Raw genomic sequence first — 12,216 nt, 5'->3', positions numbered from 1 at the left:
AGGCTGGTGCGAATGGCGGCCAGGATCTGATTCGGAGGTATGACCGAAGTCGGAATCGACTCCTCCCTGGACAGCTCGGAGTACTGCCGTGATAAGGCATCCGCCCTGATGTTCTTGGAACCGGGTAGGTAGGAGACCACGTAATTAAAACGTGACAAGAACAGAGCCCATCTGGCCTGACGTGGTGTCAATCTCTTGGCCTCAGAAAGGTAGGTCAGATTCTTGTGGTCCGTCAGGATGAGAACCGGAACCACCGAACCCTCGAGCAAGTGCCTCCATTCTTTAAGGGCCTGCACGATGGCCAATAACTCCCTGTCACCAATCTGATAGTTGCACTCCGCGGAAGACAGTTTCCGGGAGTAAAACCCACAAGGAAGCAGAGGACCCTCTGGTGTTCTACGCTGAGACAGAAGGGCGCCTACTCCCGTCTCAGACGCGTCCACCTCGAGGACAAAGGGCAACCCAGGGTTGGGATGCGACAGAATCGGAGCCGACACAAAGGCAGACTTTAGGGCCTCAAAAGCTCGGATGGCCTCGAGCGGCCAGACCTGGGAATTACTGCCCTTCCTGGTCAGATCCGTGAGAGGCTTGGCCAGCATGGAAAAGTCCCTGATGAACTTCCGATAATAATTGGCGAAGCCCAAAAAGCGCTGCAGGGAACGAAGACCACTGGGCTGGGGCCACTGTAAGACAGCCGAAACCTTCTCAGGATCCATGGAGAACCCCTCAGCGGAAATGATGTAACCTAAGAAGGTTACCTGGGATCGGTGAAATTCGCATTTCTCAAGCTTACCGAACAGCTTGTTCTCTCGTAACCGTTGCAACACTCGTCTGACATCCAGAATGTGGGCCTCCATGGATTCAGAATATACCAAGATGTCATCCAAATAGACTACCACACACTGCTGCAACAGGTCACGGAAAACATCGTTGATGAATTCCTGAAAGACTGCGGGCGCATTGCACAACCCAAAGGGCATAACCAAGGATTCGTAATGACCGGTCCTGGTGTTAAACGCGGTCTTCCACTCATCGCCCGCCTTGATCCTTACCAGGTTATATGCCGCCCTCAGGTCGAGTTTGGTAAAGACCGTGGCCCCTTTAAGGCGATCGAACAGCTCGGAAATCAAGGGTATCGGGTAAGCGTTCTTGATCGTGATGCGATTGAGACCCCTGTAATCGATGCAAGGCCTCAACTCACCGCCCTTCTTTTTCACAAAGAAAAATCCAGCCCCTGCCGGGGACGAAGATTTGCGAATGTGTCCGCGTGAAAGCGCCTCCCTCACGTACTCCTCCATGGCCTCATTCTCCGCTACCGACAGTGGATAGACTTTGCCACGAGGAGGAACGGCACCAGATTGTAACTCTATGGCACAATCGTATGGGCGGTGCGGAGGTAGGGCAACCGCGCGCACCTTATCGAATACATCCCGGTACTCCTCGTATTCAGGAGGCAACAGAGAGTCCGAGGAAGTACACAGCAACTTGACAGACCCATGGATGCAACTAGCCCCACACTGCAGTGACCACGAGAGGATCTCGACCGATCTCCAATCGAAAGTCGGATTATGCTTCTGGAGCCAGGGGTACCCCAAGACCACCGAGTAGTGTGGAGACGAAATAACCTGGAGGCAGACCGACTCTCTGTGAACGGCACCAATGGCTATCCCCACTGGAAGGGTCTCATGAGTCACGTGTGGCGGCAGAAGGGGTCTGCCGTCTATCGCCTCAAGAGCCAGTGGGGAACCTCGAGCCTGCAGAGGAATGGAATTGGCGGCAGCGAACACACTATCAATGAACAAACCACCAGCACCAGAGTCCACCAACGCCTGGGTCGTCACCGAGCCCCCGACCCAGGAGAGGACAACAGTGATCAGTGGTTTGTCAACACGGGAAACCGGGGACGAGGAGACTCCACCCAAGATCTGCCCCCGACAGGATCTCAGGGTACGAGCGTTTCCCGGACGGTTCGGACATGCCAACCGAAAATGCCCACCGAGACCACAGTACATGCATCGGCCCTCGCGTCTTCGGAGTGCCCTCTCCCCCTCGGACAGGCGAGCAAACCCCAGCTGCATGGGTTCACCCCCAGACAAGTCATCCCCAGGAGGCGTGGGAGGAGAGGGAGGCACGGGTGGGACAGCAAACGTAGGCACCAATCTGTTAGACCTCCGCAGGTTCTCCTTAAAGGAAGGTCTCTCCCTGAGTCTGGTGTCAATCAAAATCAGGAAAGAAATAAGAGACTCGAGCTCAACTGGTAGGTCCTTAGCTGCAACCTCATCCTTCAAGGCATCCGAGAGACCATGAGAGAAAGCAGCGACCAGAGCCTCATTATTCCAGCCCACCTCTGCTGCCAGGGTACGAAACTCAATGGCGTATTCAGCTACGGATCGTGAACCCTGTCTGATGGACATAAGGAGCTTCGCAGCAGAGGCAGCACGAGCCGGCACATCGAATACCTTCCGAAGAGAAGCAACAAAACCGGAAAACTCGGCAACCACCGGATTGTTGTTCTCCCATAAAGGGCTGGCCCAGGCCAAGACCTTGTCCGAGAGCAGCGAGATCAAGAAGCCCACCTTTGATCTCTCAGTAGGAAAGGCATGTGGCAGCAACTCGAAATAAATGCCCACCTGGTTAAGGAAACCTCGGCACTGAGTTGGCTCTCCCCCAAAGCGCTGTGGAAGAGGGGCAGAACCGGTCATACCCCGAAACACCGCAGGCGCAACAACAGGTGTCGGGGTAGACTCTGGCGCAACAACCGGAGCGGCAGTAGGAGCGAGCCCAGGAGCGACAACCGACCCATCGGCAACGGGAGCGAAATGAGCCGTGCGTTCAAGCAGGGTTTGCAACGCCACAGCGAACCGACCCAACAGGTGATCCTGCTGATCAAGTCTGGCAACCAGCGTGGGTAGCGAGGATGGCCCTGTACCGTCAGAATTCATGGCTTGGTCCTAATGTCACGGAACCATGAACCAGACGTACAACAAGAGATAAGTGAAAATAAGAAGGCTTTATTGAAAATAAAGCTGTAAAGCAAAAGTCCAAACGGATGGTGAAACCGAGCAGAGTCTTTGCGAAGCCAGAGGTCAGGAACCAGAAGGGTAGTCAGACGAAGCCAGGATCAGGAACCAGCAGGGTAGTCAGACGAAGCCAGGATCAGGAACCAGCAGGGTAGTCAGACGAAGCCAGGATCAGGAACCAGCAGGGTAGTCAGACGAAGCCAGGATCAGGAACCAGAAGCAGCAGCAGTCTTAGAAGCATGTGAACACAAGAGGACCAAGCAAGGAACTGAAGCCACAGACCTCCTATATATATGAGCTAGGCATCCAGCTCCTCCCAGGGGAAGGAGGAGCCGCAGGGTGGAAGGCTACAAGAAACCCAGGACCCAAGATGGCCGCCAGCACATGTCAAATGAAGGAGAGCAGCAAGCAGGTAAGACCATGACACTCTCACACATTTGTATCCTGGCATCTGGTTTGGGCTTCGACCCAAAGGTGATTTCAGGGCACTCCTTCCGCATTGGGGCGGCATCCGCAGCTTCAAAGCATAATGTCCCCGGCCATGTTATTCGTAAAATGGGCCGCTGGCACACCTCATGCTTTGCACGTTATATCCCGAACCCCCAGGCCGAGATAGCCAAGGCCTTTCGCACTTTGGCTTTGTGAGTTGTTCAGCTTCAATAAAGGTACTCTCTACTCTACTTGGTTTGTTTTTGCCACCTTATAGGCCTACCCATGGCATGGCTAAGGGCACCCCTCCAGCCATTTAGTTAGGTCAGCAAGCCATTAATCAGTTAGGTCCCGATTCTTCAGGGTACTAGCTCTCTTCCGTAGCCGTGACAACAAATAGGTAAGGCTGACAAGTCAGCCTGCATTTGTGGGAGGGGCGCGGGCACCTATAAAACAGAGGCACGCCCTCACCTTACTTGCGTGCGTTTCCAGTGCCCCACCCTCCCTGCCCTTTTCTTTCCATATTCCTCAGGGTATGCCCCCTTATAGGCCTACCCACGGCATGGCTAAGGGCACCCCTCCAGCCATTTAGTTAGGTCAGCAAGCCATTAATCAGTTAGGTTCGGGTCTTCAGGGTACTAGCCCTCTTCCGTAGCCGTGACCACAAATATATATATATATATATATATATATAGCTCCACTTACCTACCACCGCACAACTTTCTACGTCACGGCGGTAGGCTCTTATCTGTAACCCGACGTATAAAAGCATTGGGTTACATTGCGATCTGCCGGCACTGTAATTAGACAGCTGCGGTCACAGGGAGGTGTGCTGTGGCCAGCGGGAGCGGTCAGGCAGTAATACACGCTTGTAGCACTCTGCTACAAGCGTGTATTACATTAAAGAGGTTGAAAGCCGCATGGGAGCGCTTTTTCTTATGTAACAGCGCCACTTGCTGGCTTTAAAATCACATGTCAGCCTGCAGGCTGGAAATTAACCTCTTCCTGCCTTGACTGTGACAGAAAGGGGTTCATTTACTTTTAAAAAGTAAATATAAATAAATAAATTTAAATAAAATAAACAAATAAATAAATAATACAATTTTTAAAAGATATAGCAATAGTTACTAGTATTAGCAATAGTAATTAGACTACATACACATCCATACGAACATCTCGCCCTTTTTGTTCATAAAAATAAAATGAAAAATATATATTGATTATATTTGATTTATTAGTTTTAGCAATAGTATAGTGGAATTTGTATGTGTAAAATATACAAACATACACACATTTGTTTATTTAAAAAATCTAGGTATTTGTTTTAGATATATTTTGTATAGCAGTTTTTTTTTCTGCGTAAAATATACAAACACACGCACAAATGTAAAAAAAAAAAAAGAAACCCTTAAAATGTCCAAATTTCCCCAAGATGAATACCTTAGGCGAATAACATTGAAAAAAGTCACTTTGAAGGGGCTTGTAGCGTTTTGGCGCTATACAAAGATTTTTCTGGTAGTGCTATAGAACCAGCAATAGAAAAATAGGCCACCAAAATCCAAAATGCGCTCCAGTCTTTTGTAGTCTTGCAGCGGGCCCAGCCAGTAGATAAATTACATAAATAGCGTCCATTTTCGGGGTACAAGCGTACAGGATTGGTTTTAGAAATGTTTTGTCTTGAAACCTTTTTTTCCCTAATTTTTTTTAAATATTATATCCATCATCTAATGGCACAAAAGAAAGGGCTAAGGTGTCACGTGAAAAATAATATTAAATAGATGTAGGCTGGCTCAGAAATTAATCAGTTATTTGCAGTTGGATAGACGCATTGCTACAACTGAAAAACTGGCCTGGTAAGGAAGGGGGATAAACACTGAAAACAATAAAGTGGATATACACTGACCAAAAATATAAGCGCAATACTTTCGGTTTTGCTCCCATTTTGCATGATCTGAACTCAAAGATCTGAAAAATGTTCTACATACACAAAAGACCCATTACTCTCAAATATTGTTCACAAATCTGTCTAAATCTGTGTTAGGGTACTTTCACACTAGCGTTTTTCTTTTCCGGCACTGAGTTCGATCACAGGAGCTCAATACTGGAAAAGCACTGATCAGTTTCATCCCCCTGCATTCTGAATTTTAGAGAAATCCGTTCAGGATGCATCAGGATGTCTTCAGTTGCGGTATTCTCTCCGTCCAAAATTCCGGATCATTTGCCGGAATGCCGGATCCGGCATTAATTTACATTAAAAATACCGGAATGCCAGATCCGTCCTTAAAAATGTGAAAAAATAAATAGAAACTGATCCGTTTGTCCGTATGGCGACGGAACTGCTTGCCGGATCACTCTGCCGCAAGCGTGAAAGTAGCCTTAGTGAGCACTTCTCCTTTGCTGAGATAATCCATCCCACCTCACAGGTATGGCATATCAAGGTGCTGATTAGACAGCATGAATATTGCACAGGTGTGCCTTAGACTGCCTACAATAAAAGACCACTTTGAAATGTGCAGCACAATGCCACAGATGTCGCAACGTTTGAGGGAGCGTGCAATTGGCAAGCTGACTGCAGGAATGACTACCAGAGCTGTTGCCCATGCAATGAATGTTCATTTCTCTACCATAAGCCGTCTCCAAAGGCATTTCAGAGAATTTAGCAGTACATCCAACCGGCCTCACAACCACAGACCACGTGTAAACACACCAGCCCAAGACCTCCATATCCAGCATGTTCACCTCCATGATCGTCTGAGACCAGCCACCCGGACAGCTGCAGCAACAAACGGTTTGCATAACCAAAGAATTTCTGCACAAACTGTCAGAAACCGTATCATAGAAGCTCATCTGCATGCTCGTCGTCCTCATCGGGGTCTGGACCTCACTGCAGTTCGTCATCGTAAACCGACTTGAGTGGGCAAATGCTCACATTCAATGGCGTCTGGCATGTTGGAGAGGCGTTCTGTTCATGGATGAGTCCCGGTTTTCACTGTTCAGGGCAGATGGCAGACAGCGTGTGTGGTGCCGTGTAGGTGAGCGGTTTGTTAACGTCAACATTGTGGATTGAGTGGCCCATGGTGGCGGTGGGGTTATGGCATGGGCAGGCATATGTTATGGACAACGAACACAGGTGCATTTTATTGATGGCATTTTGAATGCACAGAGATACCGTGACGAGATCCTAAGGCCCATTTTTGTGCCATCATCCACGACCATCACCTCATGTTGCAGCATGATAATGCATGGCCCCATATTGCAAGGATCTGTACACAATTCCTGGAAGCTGAAGACATCCTAGTTCTTGCATAGCGAGCATACTCACCAGACATGTCGCCCAGCATACTCACCAGACAGCGTGTTCCAGTTCCTGACAATATTCTGAAACTTCACACAGCTATTGAAGAAGAGTGGACCAACATTCCACAGGCCACAATCGATAACCTAATCAACTGTATGCGACGGAGATGTGTTGCACTGCGTGAGACAAATGGTGCCACACCAGATACTAACTGGTTTTCTGTCGTTGTCCCTCCCCCCGCCCCTCAGTAAGGCAAAACTGTGCACATTTCAGAGTGGTCGTTTATTGTGGGCAGTCTAAGGCACACCAGTGCAATATTCATGCTGTCTAATCAGCACCTTGATTTGCCACCCCTATGAGGTGGGATGGATTATCTCGGCAAAGGAGAAGTGCTCACTAACACAGATTTAGACAGATTTGTGAACAATATTTGAGAGTAATGAGTCTTTTGTGTATGTAGAAAATATTTTAGATCTTTGAGTTCAGCTCATGCAAAATGGGAGCAAAACCGAAAGTGTTGCGTTTATATTTTTGTTCAGTGTATATTAGGCCTAGTATTTTGAAGATTTATTTATCTATTTTTCATTTGTATGATTGCCACCTTTTATGTGTATTGCTGCATAGGGACAGTTTATGCACCATTGGTACTTTTGTTTTTAACATTTAATTTCTCTGCATCTTTGCATTGTATATTTTTCCATATATTATGGAGATTGTAAATTTTTTGCTGTCATATTGTATTTTGCCGGATATACACTTTTCCTTTGGACTACTTTCCATTTATTATTTAGGGTATAAGGCCCCTTTCACACGGGCGAGTATTCCGCGCGGATGCGATGTGTGAGTTGAACGCATTGCACCCGCACTGAATACCGACCCATTCATTTCTATGGGGCTGTTCACATGAGCGGTGATTTTCACGCATCACTTGTGCGTTGCGTAAAAATCGCAGCATGCTCTATATTCTGTGGTTTTCACGCAACGCAGGTCCCATAGAAGTGAATGGGTGTCACGGCGGACAGGATATAAGATACACAGATAACTAAACAAACAAGTTTTCTAGGCGAGAAGCTGGGGATAAGGTCACCTCCTAGCAAATCCCTAACAGCTCTCCCTATTATGCTTTGCCCACATTAAGACCCTAAAGGTGGGAATAATGTGTCCTCGTGCCTGGGCTGAGAATTCTCTAGAATCCCTGAGATGGTGAAAGGGGAAAAGGGACAGCCTGCTCCCTCAGAACCAGGAGGGAACAGGCGACACTCAAACAGCCTAGACAGCAAACCAAAGAAATCAGAAATCAACTTATCTGAGCAGGAAAAGCGAATCCTTCACTCCTTGCTTCCACAGCCTGACAGAAGCTATAACCCGTACGGAACACTGGGAGGGGAGTAATTTAAACCAACGACCCCACCCAGTGCACCTGAAGGGAGGTGGATCTAGCACGACTCCAAAACAAATGACTAGACACGTGCTGCTAATCTGGCAGACCTCTGTACATAGTCTGAGCAGGGCATGACAACGGGGTTGAGTGAAAATCGCAAGCATCCGCAAGCAAGTGCGGATGCGGTGCGATTTTCACGCACGGTTGCTAGGAGATGATCGGGATGGAGACCCGATCATTATTATTTCCCGTTATAACATGGTTATAAGGGAAAATAATAGCATTCTGAATACAGAATGCATAGTAAAATAGCGCTGGAGGGGTTAAGAAAATAAATAAAATAATTTAACTCACCTTAATCCACTTGATCGCGGAGGCGGCATCTCCTTCTGTCTTCATCTTAGCTGTGTGGAGCAACAGGACCTGTGGTGACGTCACTCTGGTCATCACATGGTCCATCACATGATTCATCACCATGGTAAAAGATCATGTGATGGATCATGTGATTACCGGAGTGACGTCACCACAGGTCCTGTTCCTCCACACAGCTAAGATGAAGACAGAAGGAGATGCCGGCTCCGCGATCAAGTGGATTAAGGTGAATTAAATTGTATTTTTTATTTTTTTAACCCCTCCAGCGCTATTTTACTATGCATTCTGTATTCAGAATGCTATTATTTTCCCTTATAACCATGTTATAAGGGAAAATAATACAATCTACAGAACACCGATCCCAAGCCCGAACTTCTGTGAAGAAGTTCGGGTTTGGGTACCAAACATGCGCGATTTTTCTCACGCGAGTGCAAAACGCATTACAATGTTTTGAACTCGCGCGGAAAAATCACGAGTGTTCCCGCAACGCACCCGCACATTTTCCCGCAACGCCCGTGTGAAAGAGGCCTTAGGGTCTAAAAGTGGTGCCTGCCTTCCTTCGTGTCTATTTGAAAATGTGCTATTTCCCACATAACAATGTACCTTTTATATCATGGTGATCAAGCGGATAATGTCATTGCACCTGCAAAATCAGTGGCAAGAGTGGGGCTTAACTTTTTGGTAGAGGAGGGGGCTCTCTCTGTCATCCCATATGTGGCATGTGACATGACTAGCATGGCCTGAAAGGTTAAACAACTTTGATTTAATTATCATTCAGCTCAAGGAGGGTCTGGAAACTAAAGCCCTGATATACTGTATCTAGACCAGCGAGTGCTTTGCCAGTCTTGATAGTGCCTGTGCTGCTGGAGCAGGCATTTAATTTATGATGAAGCACAGGTCTCATCATAAATAAATCCTTCCTCCTGCAGCTGGAGTACATTTCAAACATTATTTACACCAGTTGGCTCGGTTCACATCCTGCCCTTATGACACCCACCTTTTTGATGGCCAAGATGGCATAAAAATGGCATTTGCGACTAAATCTAGTTGTAATGACATTTAAAAGGTTGAAAAAATAGGTTTTGTGACTTTTTAAAAGCCAACAACGTGGCGTAGGTGTTCTGTAGCACAGAACAGAATTCTTATTATGTATTATACTACCCACAAGTTGCTTAAGACACATGGTTCAAAAGTGTTAAGAAAGAGCAATTACAAAAATGATATATGCAAATCAATACAAAATGATGTACAGATGCCCATAGCTCTTAAAGCTCAAAATACGCTGGTTTCTAGGTGGGTTACAACCTGACAGTATGGCTGGCCACAGGCCACACTCATCCATGGCAGCCAATGGCTTCACGATGGCCAGCCACATCTTCAGGCTGTACCTACAGACTGTATTTAAAAAAAAACTATATCAAAATGGCATGTGTGAAAGTACAATGTAACCTTTTGTTTTTCAGGTGAAAGCCTTCTAACGTCGAGCAAATCCTTGAAAAATACTGAACATAAACATGAATTTCTTGTGGCTTCTACCAGTAAATGCAACAAGATGAGATCTCTGCATGTGGAGTGTTAGTCAATAAAGCCTAATTCACACGTCATTCCATCAGTGATTGTGAGACAAAACCAGGATTGGAGCCTCCACAGACATAAGGTATAAGGGAGAGAGCTGCTCCTGTTCTGTGTTTAGAGCCGCACCTGGTTTTGGCTCAAAATCACTGATGGAAATCACTGACCAAAACACTGACGTGTAAATGAAGCATAATGCTGGCACTGACGATAAGAACATCAGTGTGTCAGTATTAGGCTCCATTCACACATCCGCAATTCCATTCCGCATTTTGCAGAACGGAATTGCGGACCCATACATTTCCGGGTCCGGAATTGCGGGCACTTTCGGGTCCGCAATTCCCAACCTGAAAAAAATAGAACATGTCCTATTCTTGTCCGCAATTGCGGACAAGAATAGGCATATTCTCTTAGTGCCGGCAATGTGCGGTCCGCAAAACGCGGAACGCACATTGCTGCTGTCCGTGTTTTGCGGATCCGTGGATCCACAAAACACACACGGATGTGTGAATGGACCCTTGTGCTTGTGCGTAATTATAATGGCAAAGTCTATGCCGCCAGCCTGTGTTTCATTTATCTTTTAATGTATCTATATACCCTAAAAAGTATATATCATATACCTTTAATCATGAGGATAATGAGTGTGTATAGGAACTAATGAAGTTAAAGAGGACCTTTCACCAGAGGAAAGCCTCTAAACTAACTATACAGAAGTGTAGAGCGGCGCCCAGAGATCCCGCTGCACTTACTGTTATCCACGGGCGCCGCTCCGTTCGCCCGGTATAGCCTCCGGTATGTAAGTAATTAGGCTCCACCCACTTGATCCTGCCGCGGTCTTCTTCTCCTATGCTGTAGCGCTGGCCAATCGCAGCGCTCAGCTCATAGCCAGGCTATGAGCTGAGCGCTGCGATTGGCCAGCGCTACAGCATAGGAGAAGAAGACCGCGGCAGGATCAAGTGGGTGGAGCCTAATTACTTACATACCGGAGGCTATACCGGGCGAACGGAGCGGCACCCGGGGATAACAGTAAGAGCAGCAGGATCCCTGGGCACCGCTCTACACTTCTGTATAGTTAGTTTAGAGGCTTTCCTCTGGTGAAAGGTCCTCTTTAAAGCACAGAGAGGACAGACTGGTGAGCGGGGTAGCTAATGAGCAGCAGTATGTGCACTCTGCTACATTACCACAGCCCCACAGTAGTCTTTCATACTGTCTGTATTTTCACTACCTTGGTTCCTACACACAGCTGAAGATGTTATCAGCTGTGTGTAGGATCATAATTCATGACAGCCAGAGCTGTGAGGAGAGCTGAGACAGCTCTTGAGCCCTCTGCTTTCATCTACCGGTCCAAGTAATAAATGCTATTATAAGTAATAAGTGCTATTTTGTAATGTGTTTTTAATAAAGTAATATTTAGATATTTCATTAATGTTATTTTATTAATACCAGAGAACCACTTGAATGCAGCAATTGTGATATCAATACTTTGTATAATATGTCTTTTAATAAAACTTAGTGTTGAGTGTATTCTGTTATTTTGTTTGTTGTTCACCCTTGACGGCACTTGCAGAGGTGTTTTTTCCCCCCTGTATATGTATTTCTTCTACCCTTTCCTAATGTTACATTTAATGTCCATTTTTATGATCTGTAGTACTTTGTTGGGATGAGGCATGCACTCTCAGTGATAGGGCTTGGTATCAGCAGAGCACTTGTTAGGCCTCTTTCACACGGGCGAATTTTCCGTGCGGGTGCAATGCGTGAGGTGAACGCATTGCCCCTGCACTGAATCCGGACCCATTCATTTCTATGGGGCTGTGCACATGAGCGGTGATTTTCACGCATCACTTGTGCGTTGCGTGAAAATCGCGGCATGCTCTATATTGTGCGTTTTTTTACGCAACGCAGGCCCCATAGAAGTGAATGGGGCTGCGTGAAAATCGCAAGCAATCCGCAAGCAAGTGAGGATGCAGTGCGATTTTCACTCATGGTTGCTAGGTGACGATCGGGATGGGGACCCGATCTTTATTATTTTCCCTTATAACATGGTTATAAGGGAAAATAATAGCATTCTTAATACACAATGCTTAGTAAATTAGGGATGGAGGGGTTAAAAAAATAAATAAAATATTAAACTCACCTCATCCACT

General features: G+C 46.8%; 1 protein-coding gene across 2 annotated transcripts in view; it reads left to right on the top strand.

The window, feature by feature from the left end:
* The window catches only part of LOC120980842 (capping protein, Arp2/3 and myosin-I linker protein 3-like), a 1,329,972-nt gene extending 1,319,682 nt beyond the window's left edge, over positions 1-10,290 (top strand). For both annotated transcript variants that reach the window (XM_040410169.1, XM_040410170.1), the window contains one exon: positions 9,964-10,290. In XM_040410169.1, the coding sequence (XP_040266103.1) occupies positions 9,964-9,978 (15 nt within the window). In that variant the 3' untranslated portion in view covers positions 9,979-10,290. The remainder of the gene's footprint in view (positions 1-9,963) is intronic.
* Positions 10,291-12,216: the final 1,926 nt, after the last annotated feature.

Source organism: Bufo bufo, chromosome 10 (genome assembly GCF_905171765.1).
Source record: "Bufo bufo chromosome 10, aBufBuf1.1, whole genome shotgun sequence".
Classification (NCBI taxonomy): Eukaryota; Metazoa; Chordata; class Amphibia; order Anura; family Bufonidae; genus Bufo; species Bufo bufo.
The sequence above is the reverse complement of the archived record's forward strand: the minus strand, read 5'-3'. Positions and strand labels throughout refer to the sequence as shown.